Source organism: Pleuronectes platessa, chromosome 20 (assembly GCF_947347685.1).
Source record: "Pleuronectes platessa chromosome 20, fPlePla1.1, whole genome shotgun sequence".
NCBI classification, from domain to species: Eukaryota; Metazoa; Chordata; class Actinopteri; order Pleuronectiformes; family Pleuronectidae; genus Pleuronectes; species Pleuronectes platessa.
Genome location: NC_070645.1, coordinates 796,158 through 819,799, shown reverse-complemented (window position 1 = coordinate 819,799; position 23,642 = coordinate 796,158). Strand labels below are relative to the sequence as shown.

General features: G+C 41.4%; 1 protein-coding gene across 1 annotated transcript in view; it reads left to right on the top strand.

Moving 5' to 3' along the window:
* Positions 1-22,178, top strand: part of pde1ca (phosphodiesterase 1C, calmodulin-dependent a) — a 142,337-nt gene extending 120,159 nt beyond the window's left edge. Inside the window, exons 16-17 of the mRNA XM_053412856.1 lie at positions 6,854-7,111; positions 21,142-22,178. Coding sequence (XP_053268831.1) covers positions 6,854-7,111; positions 21,142-21,302 — 419 coding nt within the window. The 3' untranslated portion in view covers positions 21,303-22,178. The remainder of the gene's footprint in view (positions 1-6,853; positions 7,112-21,141) is intronic.
* The last annotated feature ends 1,464 nt before the right edge of the window (positions 22,179-23,642 follow it).

The window sequence follows — 23,642 nt, the reverse complement described above, 5'->3', positions numbered from 1 at the left end:
TGCTTGACATATCATATTGAAGTTATCCTTCAAAATGTTTACCCTCATCAATGCTGCTAAAAACTTTATCTTGGTGATGTTTTCCTACACGTGGCATCTATTGCACTTATGTCCGTCCTGGAAGAGGGATCCCTCACATGTGGCTCTCTCTGAGGTTTCTACTGGTTTTTAGTAGTTTTTCCTTACTCTTGCTAAGGGTTAAGGACAGAGGATGTCATACCATGTTAAAGCCCTATGAGACGAATTGCGGTTTGTGAATATGGGCTATACAAATACAAATAAAAATAAATGAAAAATTAATAGAAGTAGACATTGTTGTGCAATAATAGGTAGACTCGATGTTGGCTAATTATTAAAATAACAATTGTTTATAAAATAGAATTATTAATTAAAAAACGATAAAGTTATCAATTTAGAATTCTTAGTTATATTTGATAAAAGACGGGGCACCACCCTGGTATCAGGGACCAACAATCAAATGTAAAGATCAGTCTCATTTAGATCTAGATCAATTAGAAATCTCAATATTTACTATTAAAGATTATATAATGAGCAGGGCAGGTTTAGGAGTTCTTGACAGTATAGAGGTTGGCAAAATTCACTTATCCAACATTTATGAATATAATAAAGTATAAAAAAAAAACAAATTACTAACAATGTGCTAACATGCTTCCCTAAATAGCGGCTGACAAAAAGTTAACACCTTCCTGTGTGCTTCTAAAAATGTCGCTGGCCAACCTAGAGTTAACAGCCACTCTCCTTTTGAAGTGGTTTTACGACAGATAGCGGGGACAGAGATAATTAGGTGAAGATATATGCGTGTGTCTGTGTTGGTGCTAGGTTAGGCAAAGAGTGTAGACTGAAATGCAAATAAATACTGTGAAGAGCATTACAAACTAACGCTACTTTCAAATAACTTATAACCCAAAATATCACAACACATCAAACTCATAAACATCAAACAGAATCGAATAAACAGTCTTGCTTAGCCTAGTATAATTCTTAAGCCCAGTTTTGTTACCCATCTGTAGAAAAGGGAAAAAAATAAGTTGCAGTTCAGTTCGCAGTTTTGTGAAATAATCTTGCCGGTCGTGTGGTTTCTGCCTTGGCGGTTCTGTTGAACTGTGCCGCTCAGATGCTGGTTGAAGTTTTCCTGCAGGCCATCAAGTCGCTGCTAGGTGTTTGGTAGAGCTTGAGTTGCAAGGAGGTTTCCTTGGTGAGTTGAGCTGGAAGCTGCACCTTTGCGCTCCTTTCGAAGAGAATATGTGAGCTGGAGCAGCTAGGCTTCTCCCCTCGGCGATGCAGGAAAAGAGGCTGGCAGCCTTCCTCCTTGGAGGGATTGTAGAAAAGACATTGAGGAGGGGGAGAGCTGGCCTTATCTTGGCCTGGGACCTCACAGGTCATGGGGTCCAGCGTGACCAATAGGAGTTGACCCTTGTGGCTTTTCACATATGAACAGTGAAGTTGAGGAATCCTTGGAGACTGAGTTCCCTGTGCTCTGGCTTTGTCCGGGAACAAAGGGAGATGTGGCTTCAGGCTTTGACTACCCATATAGGCTGAAGAGGAGGCCTTTGGTTTCACAAAAACACTGTCCTTGTTAGGCTTTCGCAGACCAAGATGCAAAAAATACTTATTTATTTCCAAAAATAGAAAAACAAGGATCTAAAAATGCAAAAACATAAGTGAAAAAAAAAAGAGAGTCCAAATTAAAAAACAGAATTCCAAAAGGGAAAAAACACAGAGGATCAAAAATCAGAGTCTAATACTATACCAGGTAAAACAGGGCTAAAAAATGGCAGAATCTTTACGTAGCTTCTCACAGAAAAACAATAACAATCTGACAGGGGACAACAGAAAGACTGGGCTTATATAGCAGGGGGAACAAAGACAAGACACAGGTGAACTAATCAGGCAAACACTCAGGGTGACGATAGGAAACAGGTGAGGGAGAAAAAGAGCGGGAAGCAGCAGAGGGCGGAGTCTCCGGACAATAACAGAACACACATGGTCTGACAACATAAAGACAACAAGCACATGACAACATAAATAAACAGGGGGAAACACATGACATAACAAAACACAAGCAGGAGGCACAAGGGAAAATGTCTTAGATTGCCGGGATCTTAACAGTCCCAACAACATTGTTACAGATAAGTCAAATTAGTTTGATGTTTCAATCAATCAATCAATCAAATTTTATTTGTATAGCCCATATTCACAAATTACAATTCGTCGCATAGGGCTTTAACAGGGTGTGACATCCTCTGTCCTTACCCCTCAGCAAGAGTAAGGAAAAACTACTAAAAACCATTTTAACAGGGCAAAAATACGTAGAAACCTCAGAGAGAGCCACATGTGAGGGATCCCTCTCCCAGGACGGACAGAAGTGCAATAGATGCCACGTGCAGGAAAACATCATCAAGATTAAAGTCTTCAAGATTAAAGTCTCTAGCAGGATTTGATGAGGGTAAACATCCCGAAGGACAACCCCAACATGACATGCCAAGCAGTCCCGCTGCAGTCACAGTCCATGGTCAGCAACCAGCAGGACCACGATCCACCAGCCAGACCAGAACGCCACTCCAGTCCTCAGTCACCGTCCACCGCCACCCACCACGAGCCGCCGCCGCGGTCCTGGTCCAATGCCCGTACCTGATGCCAGCGCGACACAGGGTACGCAACCACCACCACGATCAGCCCACACGACACAGAATCCGCCACACTGGGTCCACCACCACGACCCCCGGTTCGCGATCAACAAACCGCAATCCATGGTGCGGCCACAGAGGCCCTGGATCTGCAGGTGATAAAGCAAAGGGATTCCGGGGAAGGGGGATAGGGATGGAGAAGAGGAAGGAGAAGCTGGAAAAAGAAGCTCAGTGTGTCGTTAGTCATAAAATAGAAGAAGTAACGTTCTGCCGCACTAATTAGCTCTAACTATAAGCTTTGTCAAAAAGGAAGAGGTTTTGAGCCTACTCTTAAACGAACAGATGGTGTCTGCCTCCCCAACTGAAAGTGGTAGTTTATTCCACAGCAGAGGAGCTTGATGGCTAAAAGCTCTGGCTCCTACTCTACTTTTAGAGACTTTAGGGACAACAAGTAGGCCTAAATTCTGGGAGCGGAGTGCTCTAGTGGGTTTATAAGGTACTAACAGCTCTTTAAGGTAAAAAGGCGCTATATTATTAAGGGCCTTGAAGGTGAGGAGGAGAATTTTAAATTCTATTCTAGATTTAACTGGAAGCCAGTGTAGCGATGCTAATACTGGAGAAATGTGCTCTCTTTTCTTTGTTCTCGTCAGGACACGTGCTGCGGCATTTTGGACAAGCTGTAGAGTCTTTAACGAGTTACTGCTGGAGCTTGATAATAATGAATTACAATAGTCCAGTCTCGATGTAACAAAGGCGTGAACTAGTTTTTCTGCATCTTTTTGCGAAAGGACATGGACAGGATTTTTGAGATATTACGCAAGTGGAAAAAGGCGGTCCTAGAAATTTGTTTTAAGTGACTATTAAAGGATAAATCAGGATCGAAGATCACTCCCAAGTTCCTGACTGTTTTGTTGGAAGCAAGGGCAATGTCGTCTAGCGCAGCTATATCATTAGATAATGTATCTCTAAGGTGTTTGCGGCCAAGTATTATAACTTCTGTTTTGTCTGAGTTTAATAAGAGAAAATTGAGGGTCATCCAGGTTTTTATGTCCTTGAGACATGCTCGAAGTTTAGTTAATTGATTACTTTGTTCAGGTTTTATTGATAAGTATAACTGGGTGTCATCCGCATAGCAGTGGAAATTTACAGAGTGTGTCCTGATAATGTTTCCTAGTGGAAGCATACTGGGTTCGGTGGAGGTGTGACTCTCTGTCAGCCTGGCTACAGTGCTGAAGAGAAACCTGGGGTTGTTTTTATTCTCTTCTATTAGTTTTGAATAGTAGGCGGCTCTTGCTTTGTGGAGAGCCTTTTTATATTCTTTAACACTATTCTTCTAGTCTATGAGGTTTTCAACATGGTTGCTGGAGCGCCACTTCCTTTCTAGTTTTCTTGATAATTGTTTTAACTCATTTGTCTGGGAATTATACCATGGAGCTAATTTACTATGTTTGACATTTTTCTTTTTTAGAGGGGCTATTGAATCTAATGTTAATCGTAATGAGTCTGCAGAGCTACCGACAAGGTGGTCGATCTCAATCGAGCTCGGGTTTTTAAAGAATTTGTTCTTTATATCTACCGATAATACGGGTTTAAATGTAATTGGAATTATTTCCTTAAATTTAGCTACAGCAGTATCAGGTAGACATCTAGAAAATGAGTTTTTTATTAGTGGCATATATTCAGTTGTTGAAAAATCGAAGGTTATTAAATTATGGTCTGATAGAGCTGGATTGCGCGTAAGTACTGTTAAATGTTCAATTCCGACACCGTACGATAATATAAGGTCAAGTGTGTGGTTACAACAATGAGTAGGTTGGTGTACACACTGACTGAAACCAATTGAGTCTAGTATTGAACTAAATGCTACGCTACGGCAATCTTTCTTATTGTCAACATGTATATTAAAGTCACCAACAATAATAATTCTATCGGTCTTTAGGACTAAGTTTGATAAAAACTCAGGGAATTCCGTAAAAAATTCAGTATAAGCCCTGGGAGCATGGTAAACTACAGCAACTATGATTGGCTGTTGGTGTTTCCTCGATTGGCGTGGAAGACTAAGAACCAGACATTCAAATGATTTGTAGCTGAGTTTAGGTTTAGGATTGATTGATAGACTGGAGTTAAAAATAGCAGCAACTCCACCTCCTCGTCCAAATTCTCTGGGAACCTGTGAATTTATATGACTTGGGGAGTAGATTAATTTAGACAGACATATTCATTAGGATGCAGCCACGTCTCAGTGAGGGATAATAAATCTATGTTGTAATCGGAGACTATTTCATTAACTAAAATAGCTTTTGATGACAGTGATCTAATGTTTAAAAAAACACATTTAAAAGTTTTAGTTCCCTGTGTTGTTTCAGAGGTTGTTTTAATTTGTATTAGATTATTGTTTGGAGTTCTCGCTGTTATTGTTTAATTTCAATAATTTAATCGGACAGTGGACAGACACTATCTCTATGGCGTTTTGTGACTGATCCAGAGGGAGCGCAGAGAAGTGTTTAGCACTGCAGCTCTGCTTCCTGGTCCCAACTATGGGTTGTCATGTTATAGACTGAGTAATATTCCTGGATAAGAGAGCTGCTCCATCCCAAGTGGGATGAACGCCGTCTCTCATAACAAGACCAGGCTTTCTCAAAAAAGTTAGCCAATTATCTACAAAGCCCACGCCGTTTACAGGACACCACCTCAACAGCCAGCGGTTAAAAGACAACATGCGGCTAAATATGTCATCACCTGTTGTATTAGGGAGCGGGCCAGAGAAAACTACTGTGTCTGACATCGTTTCTGCGAAAGCACACAATGACTCAATATTCACTTTAGTGACCTCCGACATGCGAAGCCGGGAGTCATTGCTGCCGACGTGAATTACGATTTTATTGTATTTACGTTTAGTTTTAGCCAGCAGCTTTAGTTTAGATGCGATGTCGCCGGCTCTGGCCCCTGGGATACAATTAACTATGGTCGCTGGTGTCACTAACCTGACGTTTCTCAGAACCGAGTCGCCAATAATCAGAGTTTGTTTATCAGTGGGTGCCTCGCTGAGTGTAGAGATCTATTTGAAACATGAGCTGGTGGCTCTTTAATCGTGGGCTCTTTAAGACTAGCACTATGCCCCCTCCGGACCGTCACCCAGCTGTCCTGGGCTCCCTGCTGCTCGGGACTAGTCAGGGGGCTGCTATTTAAGGCTAGGCTACGTGCTAAGCTAGGTGGCTCCGCGGCTAGCGGTAGCCGGCTAACTACAGCTAACAGAGTTTCTAAGCTGCTGAGCCGAGCTTCTAAGTCGTTAAGCCTCGCCTCCATCGCTACCAACACACTACATTTATTACAAGTACCTTTACTTTTAAGGGAGGCAGAGGAGTAAGTAAACATAAGACACTCGGAGCAAGAGAGAGCAGTGGAGCAACAGGGAGAGAGAGAAGACATCACTGCTATAGAGCTACGAGGGTAAGCTCAAACAGAACACAGAATCACTAAGCAAGATAGAGTATGGGTTGTTATGTGTGGGTGTTTAACTACAGACCGGTGATTTTAGCCGTAGTGCTACAGAGAAACAGCTGTGTTTAGCGGAGGAGCTAATACAGAGAGCGACCACCGCCAGCAGGAAGAAAACAGGAAATGACGCAGCACGCTTACCGTAATCAACATTATCAGGCCTAATAATGTGTCCATTGCCTGCCACAGTCCAAAATCTTTGCTTTGAGCAAATGGAATGATGGCTAGTGTTCTATTTTATAACTCTAAATCGTATTCCTTTTTTTTAAGTCTGTATTTTAAATACAGAGGCTGTGTTTAGTTAACGAATATAATATATATTGTATAATAGTATTATATATATATATTGGTTAATTCAACACAGCCTAAGCTTGGAAGATATTGTGTCCCTGTTCACAACATGATGCAAAATGAGACATCACGGTATCACTGTATGAAATTTCGGAGCTGTCAGAACCAGTCAGGACTAGTCAGAGAGAAAAATAGTTTAAGGTAGGAATTGACAGATGTTAAGTTCCCAATCAAAAGTTCTTTGATACAGCAATGATTTCACTCTCTGTACTGGACAGTATTATTACTCTTGGGAAATGACAGACCAACATTAATGACAATAATTTGGCAACATAATACAGATCATATTTATTTATCAAAGTTTGATTTTAAAGTGTTCATAAGTGTGTGTGTTTTTGTGTGTACTTGCACTGTAGACCTGGAAGGAAAGGAGGGACAAGAGGTTGGTCAGGACAAAAAGCAGACAACAGATGTGATAAGGTCAAGGAGAACTGTTGACGGAGCCAAGGCAGGACAGGATGTGATGAAAAAAGAAGTGGGTCAACAGGAAGCGGTGGAGAACAGGATGAAGCAGGAGGAGCAAAAGCCTAAAATGGAGGATGGAGACAATGATGTCATGGACAAGGAGAAACCTGATAGCTCTACAGAGAACCAGGAGCGACAATGTCAGAATGGTACGTAATCTATATATATATATTTCATCTACGATAATATTGTATTTGTTGTTTTAACGATGTGCCAGCTCACATGAAGAGTTTTATCGATGATGATCAATGCGCCACGTATTCACGCTCTGCATGTCAATATATTTTGCCTCCTTTGATGATAAATGAAAGACACTCATATCATTGACAGGTTTTTCCATCAGTGAATCATTGTCGGAAGAAGGTAATAACAAGAGAATAGAGTGAAAACAGAGAATTAGAAAAGAGAATTGACGGAGTGACCCGGATCCTTAAAATCTCTCTCTGCCTCCTCCAACTAAATTCTACCATGGAACTTCTAGTGACTACGTTTGTCTCGGGTCAGATTCATCAATATGAGCTGTTGATTATATAAAAGAATTTTCTCTCTCTCTCTCTCTCTCTCTCTCAGCTGACATCTCTGGCTCACTACAGTTTATAAGGTGATTTGTTTGTCGCGACAATATCAACACTGATCATCACATAATGGTAGATTATTTCATTAATGAGTTAAATCTTACTTCAGAGCAGGGGGGGTTATGATGAAATGTAAAGATTGGGATCCAAGATTGGGAGCCGGTTCCACAGGAGAGGAGTCTGGAAGCTGAAGGATCTACCTCTTTTAAAATTCTATAGTCTGGGAACCCAAAGTGAGCCTGTATTTTGGGAGCGAAGTGGTTAAGGCAATACACTGCATCATGCTCTTTAATTTATGATAGAGCTCTATTTTTATGGTTTTGTGTGTGAGGAGCAGGATTTTTTATTTGTATTCATGTCACCTACAAGAGCTGAAATCTCAATGATAATCCATGGGTGGCCTGATACTAAGGAGGAAGCACCAGTGGCAGTGTGGGAGTACTGGCCCTAACATTGCAGTGCATTGTTCTCCAAAGGCCCTGATGCATCCACACTAGCCATATCTGCGCAGAGGCATGTTACAGACAAGTGAGGGGCATGCTTTTGTTTTCAAACATGAAAGCAAAAGTAAAAGACTATGTGGCAAATGGCTCCGCTTGCAATGAATAAGATCAATCTTTAATAGTCCCACAATGGGGACATTTGTCGACAAAAATTTGTTCCCTCTGTTATTTACGGTCTCATCCGCTAGATTCTCTCCTTCTTAGCATAAGATGTGGCTGAGGACAGCTGCCGTCTCTCAGGCTCCCCCAGAGCTCTGCTCTTTTTTCTGACTTTTTGTAATTTATTCTGCTTTATTCTGCATTTTGCACAATGACCAAGCAAGCCCTATCATAAAATATGATAGAGAACAACTTCTGTACATCAGCTTGACGGTGGGAAAACCCTTTTTCACCACCACCAGCAAACAAAGGAGATTACCCATGGCGCTGTTTACCTGGTCACGGGCCGGCGTCCTAGTCCGGATGAGGAAACGTGAGACCCGGCCTCCACATCCGAGTATTCTTCTGGCTAATGAGCAGTCTCTGGATAATAAGCTGGACAAATTTCGTAACAGGGTTGTTCTTAAACGGGACATTAAGTTTTGTAACGTTATGGTGTTTACAGAGACTTGGCTCAACCCCTGAATCCTGGACTCCGCCATTGTTTCCGAGGTGGTCGTCAATTACCGCCAGGACCGGACAATAAACTCGGGGAAGAGCAAGGGAGGAGGTGTCTGCTGCATGGTAAACAATCTGTGGTGCTCAGATGTGGAAAATGATTATATTCCCAGGGGGTTGACATAGCTCGTTATAACAGCGATGTATATTCCACCATATGCTGACACAAATCAGGCCCTGGACGAGCTACATGCGGTTATCGACAGGACAGAGACCTCACGGCCGGAGGCTGCGTTTATTGTGGCCGGTAATTTTAACAATGCCAAGATACCATCAACACATCAGCTGTTCTACACTCCACCATGTTTACACTCCCTTCCGGGATGCATATAAGGCCCTCCCTTGCGGGTGACATTCAGCAGTGGTCCGACCAATGAGACTCGGGTTGACGGGACTGCTTCAGCACTACGGAGTGGTGTGTGTTACATGACAACAACATCAACACAGACACGACCATCTGCTACATCAGCAAATGCAATAATGCCGCCGTACCGAGGATTACTGTATGAACATTCCAAGACCAGAAGCCCTGGATTAATGGTGACGTCAATCGAAACTTCAAGCACGGACCATCCCTACAACTCAGGTGATCTGGATGTGTACAGGAAGTCTAGGTACCTGCTCCAGAGTGTTATTGGCAGTGCCAAAAGACAGTACAGGGACATAGTGTGTCACTACCAGGGCTCCAACTCTAGGAACATATTGCTGGATTAAAAACCATCACAGACTGTGGAGAAACTAAATTCCCAGGAGGACCCCTGCCCACCTGTAATATCCAGGGCAGATGTGTGGAGATCACTTAAGCGGATTAACACACGCAAGGCCCCTGAACCTGATGGCATCCCTGGCCGAGCTCTCAAGGTGTGTGCAGATCAGCTGGCAGATGTGTTCACAGACATTTTCAACCTGCCACTGCTCCAGTATATATAGTTCCTGCATGCTTCAAGGACCTCATTGTCCATTTTCTGAAGAAAACAAAGAACCTCTGCCTGAACGACTACCGCCCAGTAGCACTCACCTCCACCATCATGAAGTGTTTTGAGCGGTTAGTCACATCCTTCATTACCTCCTCCCTACCTGACTCACTGGACCCCCTTCAGTTTGCCTGCAGGCCAAATAAGTCAACTGCAGATGCCATCTCCCTCACCATACACACTGCCCTCCCCCACCCGGACCAGAGGGACACATATGTGAGAATGCTGTTCATTGACTACAGTTCAGTGTTCAATACCGTCGTGCCCCTGAAGCCCGTCACCAAGCTCAGAGACCTTGGGCTCAACATCACCCTCTGTGATTAGATTCTGAACTTCCTGACGGTTAGACCACAGGCTGTGCAGATAGGCAGCACCACATCCTCCACCCTGACTCTTAACACTGTTGGCCCCCAGGACTGCGTGCTCAGTCCTCTCCTGTACTCCCTGTTCAAGCATGACTGCGTGGTCTGTATGGTTACAACAACGAGTAGGTTGGTGTACACACTGACTGAAATCAATTGAGTCTAATACTGGTATGAATGCAACACTAAGGCTGTCTTTACTACTGTCCAAAGGAATATTAAAGACAATAATAACTATCTGTTTGTAGGACTAGGCTTGGTAAAAACTCCATTCTATGTTTTTACCAAAAATAGAATGGTAAAAACATACAATTTTTAGGTTCTTTCTGCTAAAAAAGAGCAGAAAGACCCTAACCCTAACCCCATTCTATGTTTTGGCTTACTCTTCAGAGTAAGCCAAAACAGCATGGTAAACGACAGCTAATATTATTGACTGTTTCTTGGGTGGGTGTGGCAAGACTTTCAAATTAGATGTAGTTTAGTCCGTTTTAGGATTATTTGATAAACTGGAGTTAAAATAGCAGCAACTCCATCTCCTCGGGCAGAGACTCTGGTGGTCATTTTGGCCACTACGCAGGGGGGAACGCCATCTTGGGGCAAGACAACATGTATTACTGGTCGTAAGTGAAGCCTATGTTTAGCTTTAGGCAGCAGCTTCAGTTTGGAATCGATGTCGTCTGCTTGCAATTGACTATGGTCGCTGTTGTCACTAACCTGGCATTTCAAGACTGAGTTGCCAATGACCAGAGTTTGTTTCTCAACAGGTGTGTTGCTGAGTGGTTGAAATTTTTTTGAAACGTGAACTGGTGTGTCCTTAATCGTGGGCTTTCATGTAGCACTTTGCCTCCACCGGACAGTCACCCAGCCTCCCTGTGCTCCCAGCTGCTTGGGAGAAGTCGAAGGACTAGTAGCGGCAGCCAAGCTAGGTGGTCCTGCGGCGTCCACTAACAAGGGCTGGCTAACTACAGCTAATGAAAGTTGATAGCTGCAGAGTCGAGTTTCTAAATCGCTAAGCCGAGCCTCCAAATCTGCCAATACACTACAGCTACTACATGTGCCACTACTGTTAAAGGAGGCAGAGGAGTAACTGAACATTAGGCATTTGGAGCAGAAGAGAGCAGTGGAGCAAGACGGAGGGAGACAAAAAAAAGAATTCAGAAACATTTGTAGAGAAAAAAAAAACTCTGCTCAACAACTTTTCAGAGTTAATATTTTAAATGGCTAGCAGGGCAGAAGGAGCATTTTACTTTTATTATTATAGGAAGTCAAGAGGTCTAACATGTATAAGTGGTGAACATGCAGTTTGGTATCTTTCCACTTGCTTTCCGATTTTCTGCACAGCCTTCGAGATCTCGTAGCCTATCATCAACCCATGGAGCGATGTTAACAGGTGATTTCAGTCTTGTTTTAATAGGGGCTATGATATCCAGTGTGGTTAGGCAGAGATTATTAGAGCCATTGAGTGAAACATTAGGATCGGATATTCCGTATAGGTTATGATCAAGAAGATCATTGAAGAAGTGAGTTGAGGATTTTAAGAAACTATGTTTATTTAGGAAGGCCAAGTTTTTAGTAGTTTTGATGTTTTTTTGGGCAGCGTAACACAGAGATGGTCAGAGACAAATACCGTTTCTAAGGACAAGGAATTGATGCACAGACAGAGGGTAAAAACTAAATGTTAGTGTGCCCGCGGTTAAAAAACTCTGTTATGGTAAGGAATTCAGTTGCAAAACCATTGGTTGAGTCAGCAATGTGGATAGTAAAATCACCAACAATGATGGCTCTGTCAAAATTTAAAAGAGTGAAAGATACAAATTCAGATAGTTCAGGGGCAAATTTGTACATTTGGTTTGGGAAATTGATTAGATTTGTGATGGTTGATAATAAATGTTTTGGTCTTTCATTGTTCAAAACATATAGGGGAAGGATGCTTAACACTGTGTTTAGGAACACTTCCTAGTATAGTGGAGTAATAATGAAACATAATATTTTTCAGTTGGTGTTTATATTGATTAGTTGGTGGCAATTTATGGTCCTAGTGGGAGTAGTAAATTACATTTGATTTAAATGATGCTTTTGTCTAAAGCAACTTACAATAAGTGTTTTCAACCATTAGGGTACAAACCTAGAACAGTAAGAATCAAGATAGTACTATTTGCTTAAAAAAAGCCCTTCATGCTTCATGTAAGTGCCATATAATTGTTTTTTATATAAACACCAGAGTTGACGATAGTTTATTAGACATCATCTTCTTAACCATGGTGTAGTCAGAAGAGATTTTATGCATTTTACATTATTCGGGGTGTAAACATGTCTTGATTTGTCCATGGTTGCTTACAATAATGGCTTGTTCCCTGTCTCCTTCTCCTCAGCTTGTCAGCTTGTGGGGGACCTCAGGGTCTCTCCCAAGGGTCTCTCCTCAGACAGCACCACTGTGTTACAGAGCTCTAACGGGCCATGGCTCCACACAGATCTCCAGAAACAGTGTGTAGTGTAAAAAAGAGCAGAAGGAACCATGCAAGCGTGATGCACTTGGTGCCCATAGTGCATCAATGTTGGCAAAAAAACATAAAAGACAACCCAAAAAATCGAAAAGAGACAAAGTTAGAGAGAAAAAAAGCTTAATGTGATCGAGACCTGCTGCAACAGGCGACCTCTAGGGAGGAGCCATCTTTTGGAAAAAGAGGTAAAAAAAGTTAAATAAAGCAGCACATCTCTGACTTACTTGCCAATTTGGTCCACGTTAGGGAGACCAGCATAGGAATGTTATTTTACATTTATGAAGTCTTATTTTAAAGGTTATTATTAGGGCTGTGAAATGATTAAAATTTTTAATCAAATTAATCACAGGTTTCTATGGATTAATCATGATTAATCACATTACCGATTTTTTCGGAATATTTTTGTGAAAACAAGATTTATGACATTTAACTTTTCTTTTGTGCTGCAACTCAGCAGTTCTTCAGCAGTTATCATTTCTTTTCCATATGGAACATTAATATAATCTTCATCCTAAACAGAATTCGGGTTCCTTAACCATTGTGTGGTTGAATAAAACTTTTTTTTTAAAATTAAACAGAAATTATTTGAGCTTCTTAGCCATAGGATGGTTGACATTTTTTATATTTTTTGTCACACAACCATTAACCACACCATGATACAATCTAATGCCTCTAAAGGCCCTCTTAGCTACTCGGTCTTTAGCCAGTTGGTGAGGCAAACTAACTTGTTCAAATTCTCTGACAGTAAAGCTGACCGCTTCTTTTGCACAATGTGTCCGGCGAGTGAGTCTGGTTTGGCGCATTCCACTTGAACGCCCCTCGCCGACCAACACATGCTTCGCGTTGCGGTGGTTAGGCGGGTATTGCTACGGTGAAACGATAACGTCTTCTCCCAGAGTGTGCATATCACCTTGGTTTTACTGAATGTTCGATCTTTGTTTTTTTGGAACACGATCTTCCCGTCCAGAAGGTCCTCAGGTTCATCAGAATTATCCATGTTGTTTGTTTGTTTGAATGGCAGCTGCCGTCTGACGCCGGGTTCACACCGGACGCGGAAGCGACGCCGAAGCGTGGCGTAAGCGCTAATCCCTGGCGCGCCGGCGCTTGGCTGGTCACACCGGACGCGGTAGCGACGCCGAAGCGCCGTGCATTACTAATAATATCACATACTTCTGCTGTTATCAGCCTGTAGTAAAATCGGCATTTAATCATTTTTTTCAAGCATATACTTACTTGTTGCTTCAACATTAACTGCAACAGCGTCCCAACATGTGTCTTTTTTGGTGTTGTCTTTATACAACATATGCTGAGAATCAACAACTCAAGTTACTCCTCCACTTCAATGATTAATTTAATGTCATCCATGTTGAAGAACTTCTCCGCTGTTAGCTCCGGTAAATGTCGGGTGTCGAGGGTAAATTTCGTATTCTCCACTCAAGCCTATGTGGAGAATACGTAGCCCCCCCCCCCCCCCTCTCTTTTTTATCTTTATGACTGCTTGTGTGGCTGTAGTGGATTGGCAGAGGGGGACATTTAATAATGTGGTTGGTAAAAGTGGTAAAATTAAAACTCCAAGACAACAGAAGGTGAATACAAAGTATGGGATGCATATTTGGTCATTTATATCATATAAAATATGTCATCTATATCGTTTAAAATCATTTTTCAGTGCGTTTCCTGTCGCGATACGCTCGCGTCAAGCGGAAAAAATAGACTCGACGCCGAAACGATCGCTTCACGGCGCTAGGCAGCCGCGGCACAACTCTACGCTTCAGCCTCCGATGTGTTCAGCGCTGCGGTTTAACATGGGAGTGGATGGGAGCCAGAGGATTGGCGCTGCGCTTACGCCTCGCTTCGACGTCGCTTCCGCGTCCGGTGTGAACCCGGCGTGACTGCATTAGAGCGGCGACTAGTGCAGAGGCGGCGGAATTGGAAGGTCCTTCTGCGCATGCGTTAAATGCGTTAAAAAAAACAAACTAATTAATCCTGTAATTTAATCATAACACGTTAACGCGTTATTTTTCACAGCTCTACTTATTATTTACCTTAGCTTCGAACCACTATCTGCTGATCTTAAAGCATCCCCGAACATCAATTCATAGATGGAGAACTGACCATAGAGTCTCGCTATATGCTGATGATTTATTAGTTTAAATCTCTAACCCGGTAGAATCTGTTCCTGCGTTAGTTGGTATCCTTAAACAATTTGGGACCTTCTCAGGATATAAGTCAAAGTTTTCCAAAAGTGAATGCTTCCTTTGTTAACAATTTAGCAATAAGGACTCCAGAAATACAACTACCGTTTCGTATTATGTAACTCTGAATTCAAATATCTGGGCATCTATATCACTCGATTAATTAGATGAAGATATACTTCTGTAGAATGAAAATCTATATTTCACACACAGGCAGAGTTAATTCTAATAAGATGTGTGTTTTACCACGCTTTTTATATTTATTTCAATGCCTGCCTGTGTTTTTTCCTAAGCTCTTTTTTAATACCTTAGATAAGCATATTACAGGTTTCTTATGGAATAACAAACAACCAAGGATAAGTAAAGTGATCCTTTACTTAGGATCACTTTAGACATCAATCTCAAAGTGGACTCTCTCTTCCTAATTTCAGAAATTACTACTTGGCAGCAAATATACAGAAAATAACTTACTGAATCAAGCATCCTCAGCTAAGCTGGTTTCTAAATGAAGCTAAATTGTGTACATCTTCCTCTCTTTTACCATTGGTAACCTCTAGACTACCCTTTTCCCCAAGAAAATAATCGGCCAACCCTATAGTAATTGCAACATTGAACATTCCTGCACAATTCCGTAAAAACTTTGGCTTCACAGATTTATCCACATTTACTCCTATTCAGGATAATCATCGCTCTCCCCCATCAAGTCTGAACACACAACCAAAGGTAAAAGGATTTACATGTATCCCAATTAAATCAAACCATCAACTCAATTACTGAGACTTACATTGGCCAAATCAAAGCAGATTGGGAAAAAGAACTCGGCATGAACATACCCGATTCATCTTGGAACCAGGCTCTTATAAGGGTCAATAAAAGCTCATCGTGTGCACGGTTAAATTGACTACAATTCAAGGTACTGCATCGCCTGCACTACTCTAACTCTTCTAAAATGTACTCAAATGTGGTGGATAGCTGCAAAAGATGTCATAATTCACCAGCAGATCTTACTCACACGTGTTGGATCTGTCCACAACTCACAACTTAGTGGGACGAAGTATTCAAAGTAATATCAGACTCCCTCAGTCTTAATCTCATACCCAACGCCTAGATGTGCATCTTTGGTGTTAAGGGCGACCAAGACAAAACTTTAATAAATAAACACAAAAACATAATTACACGAAGTGCCTCTGCACCAAGTCGGAGTGGGGATACTCACAAGTCTCTGGCTGAGCGCAGCTGGTTTGGAGTTCTCCTCTTACTGTGTGAGTTTCACGTCTTAACAGATCTAGATTGCCAAGTGGAAGGCTCTCTGTAGTTGCTGGGGGGTTTCCTGGAAAGGGGTCCATTTGGGGACTCTATCATTCTGCTACTGGACTTAAACACATGGGCAACAATAGAGAAACCTGGAGGAGCATGATCGGTAGGTACGGCCTGCTTGATTGTAACCTGAATCGTGCTTTGTTGTTGTACTTCTGCTTAAGACATGGATTTGTCATTAAAAACACCATGGTCAAACATAAGGTTGTTCAATTAGAGGAGAAGAGCTGTCAATTGATCACCAGCTAGTGGTGAGTTGGATCAGATGGCGGGGAATGTTTCCAGACAGACCTGGAAACCCAAATGGGCTGTGAAATGTTAATATCTGGAGGAGGACCTTAAGCACCAGGTCTTAAACTCAGGATCCGAGATGCACCGTATGAATGTGTGTGTGAATGGGTGAATGTAAAACTGTACTGTAAAGCGCTTTGAGTGGTCATCAAGACTAGAAAAGCGCTATATAAATACAAAGCCATTTACCATAGCCATTTACTTAAAACAAATATCTATCTAGGAGCGCCTTTTCTCACTTGCGTAATATCAAGAAACTCTGACATGTCCTTTGGCAAAAAAATGCAGAAAAACTAGTCAACACCTTTGTAACATCCAGACTGGATCATTGCAATTCATTATTATCAGGCTCCAGCAGTAAATCGTTAAAGAATCTGCAGCTTGTCCAAAATGCCACAGCATGTGTCCTTACGAAAACCAAGAAAAGAGACCACATTTCTGCAGTATTAGCATCGCTACACTGGCTTCCGGTTAAATCTAGAAAAGAAATTAAAATTCTCCTCCTCACCTTCAAGGCCCTTAATAATATGGCGCCATTTTACCTTAAAGAGCTGTTAGTGCCTTATCAACCGACTAGAGCCCTGTGCTCCCAGAATTCAGGCTTACTTGTCGTCCCTAAAGTCTCTAAAAGTAGAGTAGGAGCCAGAGCTTTCAGCCTTCAAGCCCCTCTCCTGTGGAATAATCTCTGACTTTCAGTTCGGGAAGCAGGCACCATCTATCTGTTTATGAGTAGGCTTAAAACCTTCCTTTTTGATAAAGGTTATAGTTAGAGCTGGTCCAGGCTTGTCTTAGACCTGCTCTTAGTTATGCTGATATAGGTCTAGAAAGTCGGGGGAAACATTACAGACGGAGCTTCTCTTTCCAGCTTCTCCTTCCTCTTCTCAAATCATTATCAAATCAAAATAATTAATTTCTCATCAATACATGTTACTGACTTGACCCCTCCCCCGGAGTCTCTTCTTCTATCGTCCGCAGATCCAGGGCAGCGGCTGTGGCCACATCATGGATTACGATATGTGGATTGCGTATCAGAGATCATAATGGTGGATCCAGTTAGGCGGATTCTGTATCGGGCTGGCTGATCGTATTGATAATGGCGGATCCTTTATCGTGTTGGCATCTGATAATGGTGGTGGACCACGGCCGAGGTGGCAGCTGATGATGGATCCTAATTGCGGCAGTGGACAATGACTGTGGACTATAGTGGCATCTGATCTTGATGGTGGATCATGATCTTGCTGGCTGCTGACTATAATAGACTATGATTGCAGCAGGACAGCTTGATATATAGAGATGAGCCGGATACTCTGCTGAAACGAGTATCCGGTACGGATAAAGCACTTTTGCCGAGCACGAGTATTATACGAGTAATACGAGTCAATATCTGTGCTCGGACTGAATGAAAATCCTCACACAGCGTCACAGCGCTCCTCCCCTTCACACACCGCTCTGCTCACTCACTCAAAGAACAGCTCTCTGTCTCTCAGTCACTCAGGTTCGCGGGTCTTTTCCGTTAACGTTTAGGGTTTCTTCAGCTTGAAGTTTGTTTTTGTTTCAGTTTGTACTTACTTATCAACCAGTAGAGTTCTGTTAAACGTGGGTTCGTTCAGACGTGGTGCTGGTAGAAAGCGACTCGCGTTGCGTCTCTGCCTGTCGGAGATTTTTTTTTTTTTTTTTTTTTAAACAGTTTTTTTTTTTTTACTTTAACGGTTTAAACTTTTTTTAAACCGTCAGTTGGCTCTAACCAGTTTTATTTTACTTCACGAGTGTCTGACAAGTTCTAGGTAGTAGTGGTATAAAAAATATTACAAATTAAGCTACACACACACACACACACACACACTCCCCCTCTCTCTCTCTGTCTCTCTCTTACTCACTTACACACACACACACACACACACACACACATACACACACACACACACCTGGTGTGGAAATAAATTAAAAAAATTCAAAGTTAAAAAAGAAAGTTATGTTGAGTATGAAAACACTTGTTATTACATTTCACTTCATAATTGCAACAGCATGTGTTGTATTCATTGTTACAAAACTTGTTCTGTAAATAGTTCGTTTGCTATTGTGATCAAAATCATTGATCTGAAGCTCAATGCTGATGCTGTCCTGTAATAGTTTTCTAATCAGCAATAAATATAACAATTTCTGATCAACCCATATCAATTGCATGCTTAAAATAACATACTGGTTAAAGCCCCGCCCATTTCAAGACAACCCGGCCCACTTCCGGGTTAAGCCCCGCCCACTCCGAGTACGGATACGGATACAGATAATTGATATGGTTAACAGATACAGATACAGATACAGATAATGCTGTACTCGCTCATCCCTATATAGTACATTTGACATCTATTGCACTTCTGTCCGTCCTTGGAGAGGGGTCCGTCACAAGTGTCTCTCTTTGAGGTTTCTATGTTCTTTTTACCCTGTTAAAGGGTTTTTAGTAGTTTTTCCTTACACTTGTTGAGGGTTAAGGACAGAGGATGGCACAAATAAAATTTGATTGATTGAAGAGCGACAGAGACAAGGAGACAAACACAAACACAATCCTAGAGGAAATTCTGGAATACTAACCTTTTACAATGACAATATAACCATCCGATCCTGTTTAATGAGATGGCAATATATCATCTGTAGATCTGCACTGTATATCCCATGCCAAGAGCAATTTTTGTTAACAGAAGCATAGTCAATTTTATTTGTTTTCTTTGTGTATAGTTTATTGGGGCCTAAGCAGCAACCATATTGTTAGTCCTTTTTTTTATCTGTATAATGAATCGCTTATTTGGCAACCTAAACATGCATAACTTTTGCTGAAACTTTGCACAAAAGTCAAAGTATTTTTGTGCATGCTGTCAAAGATTGTGACAAGGAGGGAGATGACACGAGTGGACTGTTGCGCTTAGAGGTATTTATTTAACAAATTAAGTATAATCAACAAAACTACCTGTGTCCATGAACAAAATAGAGACATGAATGTGGCAAGGCTTTTAAAAATGTCATCTCCACTTACACCTCAGGGAAAAGAAGAACAGGGACACCTAGTGTCCAGGTGGGGGTGGAGGGGGGTCGTCACAATGTGCTGGGCATGCCCATGCGACTCGATAGCGCCCCCGTTATGTGCAGTGCCTGCAGTGCGTTTCTCCAAAATGCATGAAAATCGCTAGGCATATGTATAATGACGATTCACACACATTGTACTTTGAATAACTCCTTCAAGAGGATTATTACATCAACTTCAAATTGGGACGGGGCATTCTAAACACATTGTTGATCAAAAGTTGTAATCTTCTTCTCGTTTTTGTCAGAGGGTGTGTCTGTGGCATCGGATTTCAGTGTAACAGGATGACAGGACGTTGTTATCACTTCAGTGCACATTATAAAATGCTCGTGCCTAAGGACTTCAGCACAAGCATTTAGGAAAGAAAGTCTTGCCAGCAGAACAACAACAACAACAGGAGCCACAAACCAGCTAGCTAGACCACTTCACTGGACTTCAAACAGTTGATAAAAAGGACAATTTCTCCCCTTTCATGAACTGGCAACTCAACTGGGCTAATTCTGCCAGGCTATGCACAGAACAATGTTATTAGTTTGATTTTGGTATATGTACGATTCTTTGTTGTTGTGACAGTTGTAGTTATTTGACAGCTAGTGTTAGATCTGTTATGCTCTTCATAGACGCAGAGACTTTCTTTGCATGCAACTACTTTCTTTAACCTGGCACCAGCACTTCAAACACACATCTCCACAAACTTAACACACACTCAGCCACATGGTCCCACCATTCCATGTGCTCCTTTGTCTTCTTAGTGGCCCCGGCCGCCATTTTGAAACACAATCACTCACACACATACACATCTGTATAGTAAATACTTTTAGTTAGTTTGTATGTTATACCTTTATTAGGTTATTTTTCATTGATGTTGCTACTGTGTGAATTTTGCCAACATCTACATTGTCAAGAACTCCATATACTTCATCTTTGCTATCTACTGATATGGTAATTGGGGTTATACTTATTCATTCACTTGTCCAAACTTGTACAAAATCTGTAAATTTCCTATCTTTTTCCTTCCTTTGAAGGGTAATGCCCAGAGGTAGCTTTAATGTCAATTAAAGTTATTATTCAATATTAAGATTTGTCTGATAGCTGGATTTATTGAATGCCCAAAGGTAGTTTAAGGCAGAGTCATTCTAACAGGGGTGTCGACCTCTGCCAAATGTGTGCCCAGTGACAATCAATGAGTGGAGCTAGTCAGTCCAGCAGGTCCTGACCAATAACCAAAGGTTCTATATTGATGGCACAGACGTAGATGGGATGCCCAAGAGTCATCTTTTAAAGGCTGATGTCAACCCTTATCCTGCGTGTAGCTTGTGATGCTAATGTTGCAGGCTTCAATCTGTAGTGGTGAATCGAGAGCATGAAGAAAGTCAAGAAAGGGGAATGTGCAGTGATCGATTCAGGATGTGTTCAGGCAGCACCTGGTTCTCTTCCCCTTTACTTAAGTATGTGATGGGACTAAGCTTCTATTCCACTATATTTCAAAGGCATATATTGCATTTGAACAGTAGCTAGTCACTAAGATTTAACATGAACAATTTAAGTTGGCAGATAAAGCTTCTGTATGTGTTGATGGGGAGTATATTTTCCCTGTCACCACCACTGCATTTTAAAATCAATTTAAAATACCCCCAAACATTTTATAATTGAATTTCAGAACTCTACATGCTTCAAGAACCTGACAGAATTGGTTCCATACTAACTTTGATTTTGTTTTTTGTACAGACCCTCAGCCTCGTTGCAATGCGATCCAATACTGCAAGAGACCTGGCTACTGCTCCAGCTCCTACCAGCTGGCAAGCTCAAAAGTTAAGGAAATGCGTCCCTTTGATGCCAGAGGAAAAGCCAGAAGACTGCAAAACATCTCTCTGCGTTGCCGAAAGTGACCTTATACAACGACAAATCTGTAACCCTAACAACTTACTTTATATCTCTTAAAATCTCCTTTAGGTTATCATTGCTACATTGTTACTGCTCTCTCGCCACGTTTTTCCCCTTAACCAGTGCCATCTCTTTTTGCTATGTGTGGTCCCATCACTTCTTTTAAGTCTCTTCAACTTTTTTGATGAGGGGGTCTTAATCAAATTCATAGGCCCTATTTATTAGATAATGACAATATGGTATCTTGGAGATGATACATCCATGTGCTATATTGAGGTACACAATTTATTTGAATTGGCAAGATTGAAACATGGCAAGAATGTTCAAACATATTGAGTTTACACCTTAACTCTCGCTGACAAGCCCCCAAAGTTATATTTAGCCATATTAAAGTTTTTCAAATATAATTTTAAATCATATACAAATACACATTTAAACAAGTTCAAACGCAACCAATTATTAATACATAACCATCAAGATCTATCTATGTTTTTTTTTTGAATGCATTTTTTGAATGTATTTGCGTTGGACTAATAGTAGTTACTTTCTCTGGAGTTTAAATCTTGCTTTACAATGTACATTAGTAATCTGATCGGCAAGTGAGTTCATGCAACTATGCCCTGATATAATAACTTGTCTTGATTGTGTTCTACATTTAGGGACTATGTCGACCTGATTATGAGTTGACTATATGCAATTAGGAGTTTTAAGTTCATTTTTATTTCTGAATAAAACTGGGAGGCCAGATACTATGTTCTGAGTGAGCTGCAGTTTCCCTCTATCCTTTTTTGAAGCACTTCCCCATATAATTGAAAAATAGAACAGAAATACAAAATTAAATCTGTAGGACTTGCTTCATTAAATTTGGTTTTGGAAAAGTACTTATTTGTTGATATTTTTCTTTGCATTTTTACCTCATATCTATATGCCTTGTCAATGACCATTAACGATTAATTATATTCATATATGATCATGCTCCCCTGGTACAGCCATCTTCCTCCTCTCTTCATCAAACCAACAACCAATGTCGGAGGAACCAATGAAACCCATAGTATCAACAATGTAGGTAGGGGCTATTGACAAAATTTAACAATGTCTTTTGATTAGTCAGGAATGCTGTTGACTCACAATCTCCATATATTGCCTTAAATAACACACTAGATTGAAAAGAAACATCTCTAACTAACCCACCTATGAACTCTTATGAAGATAACTAGCTTTACACGTGCTTTATATCTGGTTGATATTTGGAGATTTACATATCCAAATTGGATAATTTATACATGGAGGAGTCAAAACCAGGCTATAAGAATCGGGGTGGATTTCCCGGGGGTCACAGGGATGTCCGGATGCCCCCATCCAGAGAGTCTGCAACCTCAATAGCTTTGCAAACATAAGAAGGTATATTGCCTACATCATTTTAAATAGTAATACAATATGCTAATTATAGATGCAGAATAAATGTCTTGATGACCACTCAAAGCACTTTACAGTACAGTTTTACATTCACCCATTCACACACACATTCATACAGTGTATCTATTCGCAGCACTTTGTTATTCTATGGGGGGCCATTCGGGGTTCAGCATCTTGCCCGAGGACACTAAGGCATGCAGATGGGTCAGACTGGGGATTGAACCGCCGACCTTCAGGTTGGAGGACGACCAATCTACCCCTCAGCCACAGCCGCCCAGAATAAAGCAGTCTTAAACGCAACAGGTTGGTTACATGTTCATGAAGCTAAGGGTGGAAATAGCCTTTTCTGAGCGCACACAGTAAGATAAGAGCTAAACAAGGTGGACGTGAACCAGGATGACATGTCCGTGTATTTTCGCTCTAAAAGAACAATCACTTCCACGCGTGACCCTTCACAAAACAATTCCAATACAGATACACTGCTTACGATGAAACAAAAATTCAACGACCAGCCTTTCACAATAAGGCAACTAAATAAAATAGATTACATTCACTCTGGGTCATGATCTGCCGAGGTTCTACAGCTGAACTACTGCTGAGCTACAGCTGAGATGTGTTTATAAGCAGGGTTTATTTTGAAAATAGCAATAAATGTGTGTGTGTGAGAGAGGGAGGGAGCGAGCAAGAGAAAGAGAGCAAGAGAGAGAGCGTATTGCCCTACTCCTGGTGCTGGAGATTTTTTTCTCCAATGTATTGCATTTTTCTCTAACCAAACGTGTGGGACGTTTCTAGGCATTTTTGCTATATGCAACGTGCTGTAAAGTGCCTACAAGTGTCCCATGTATTGTATTGTTTTTTTCCCTAACACAAAGACTGAGACATTTCTAGGCATTTTTCAGCCCTCAGGGTGGGGCTTTAGAATGGGTCCA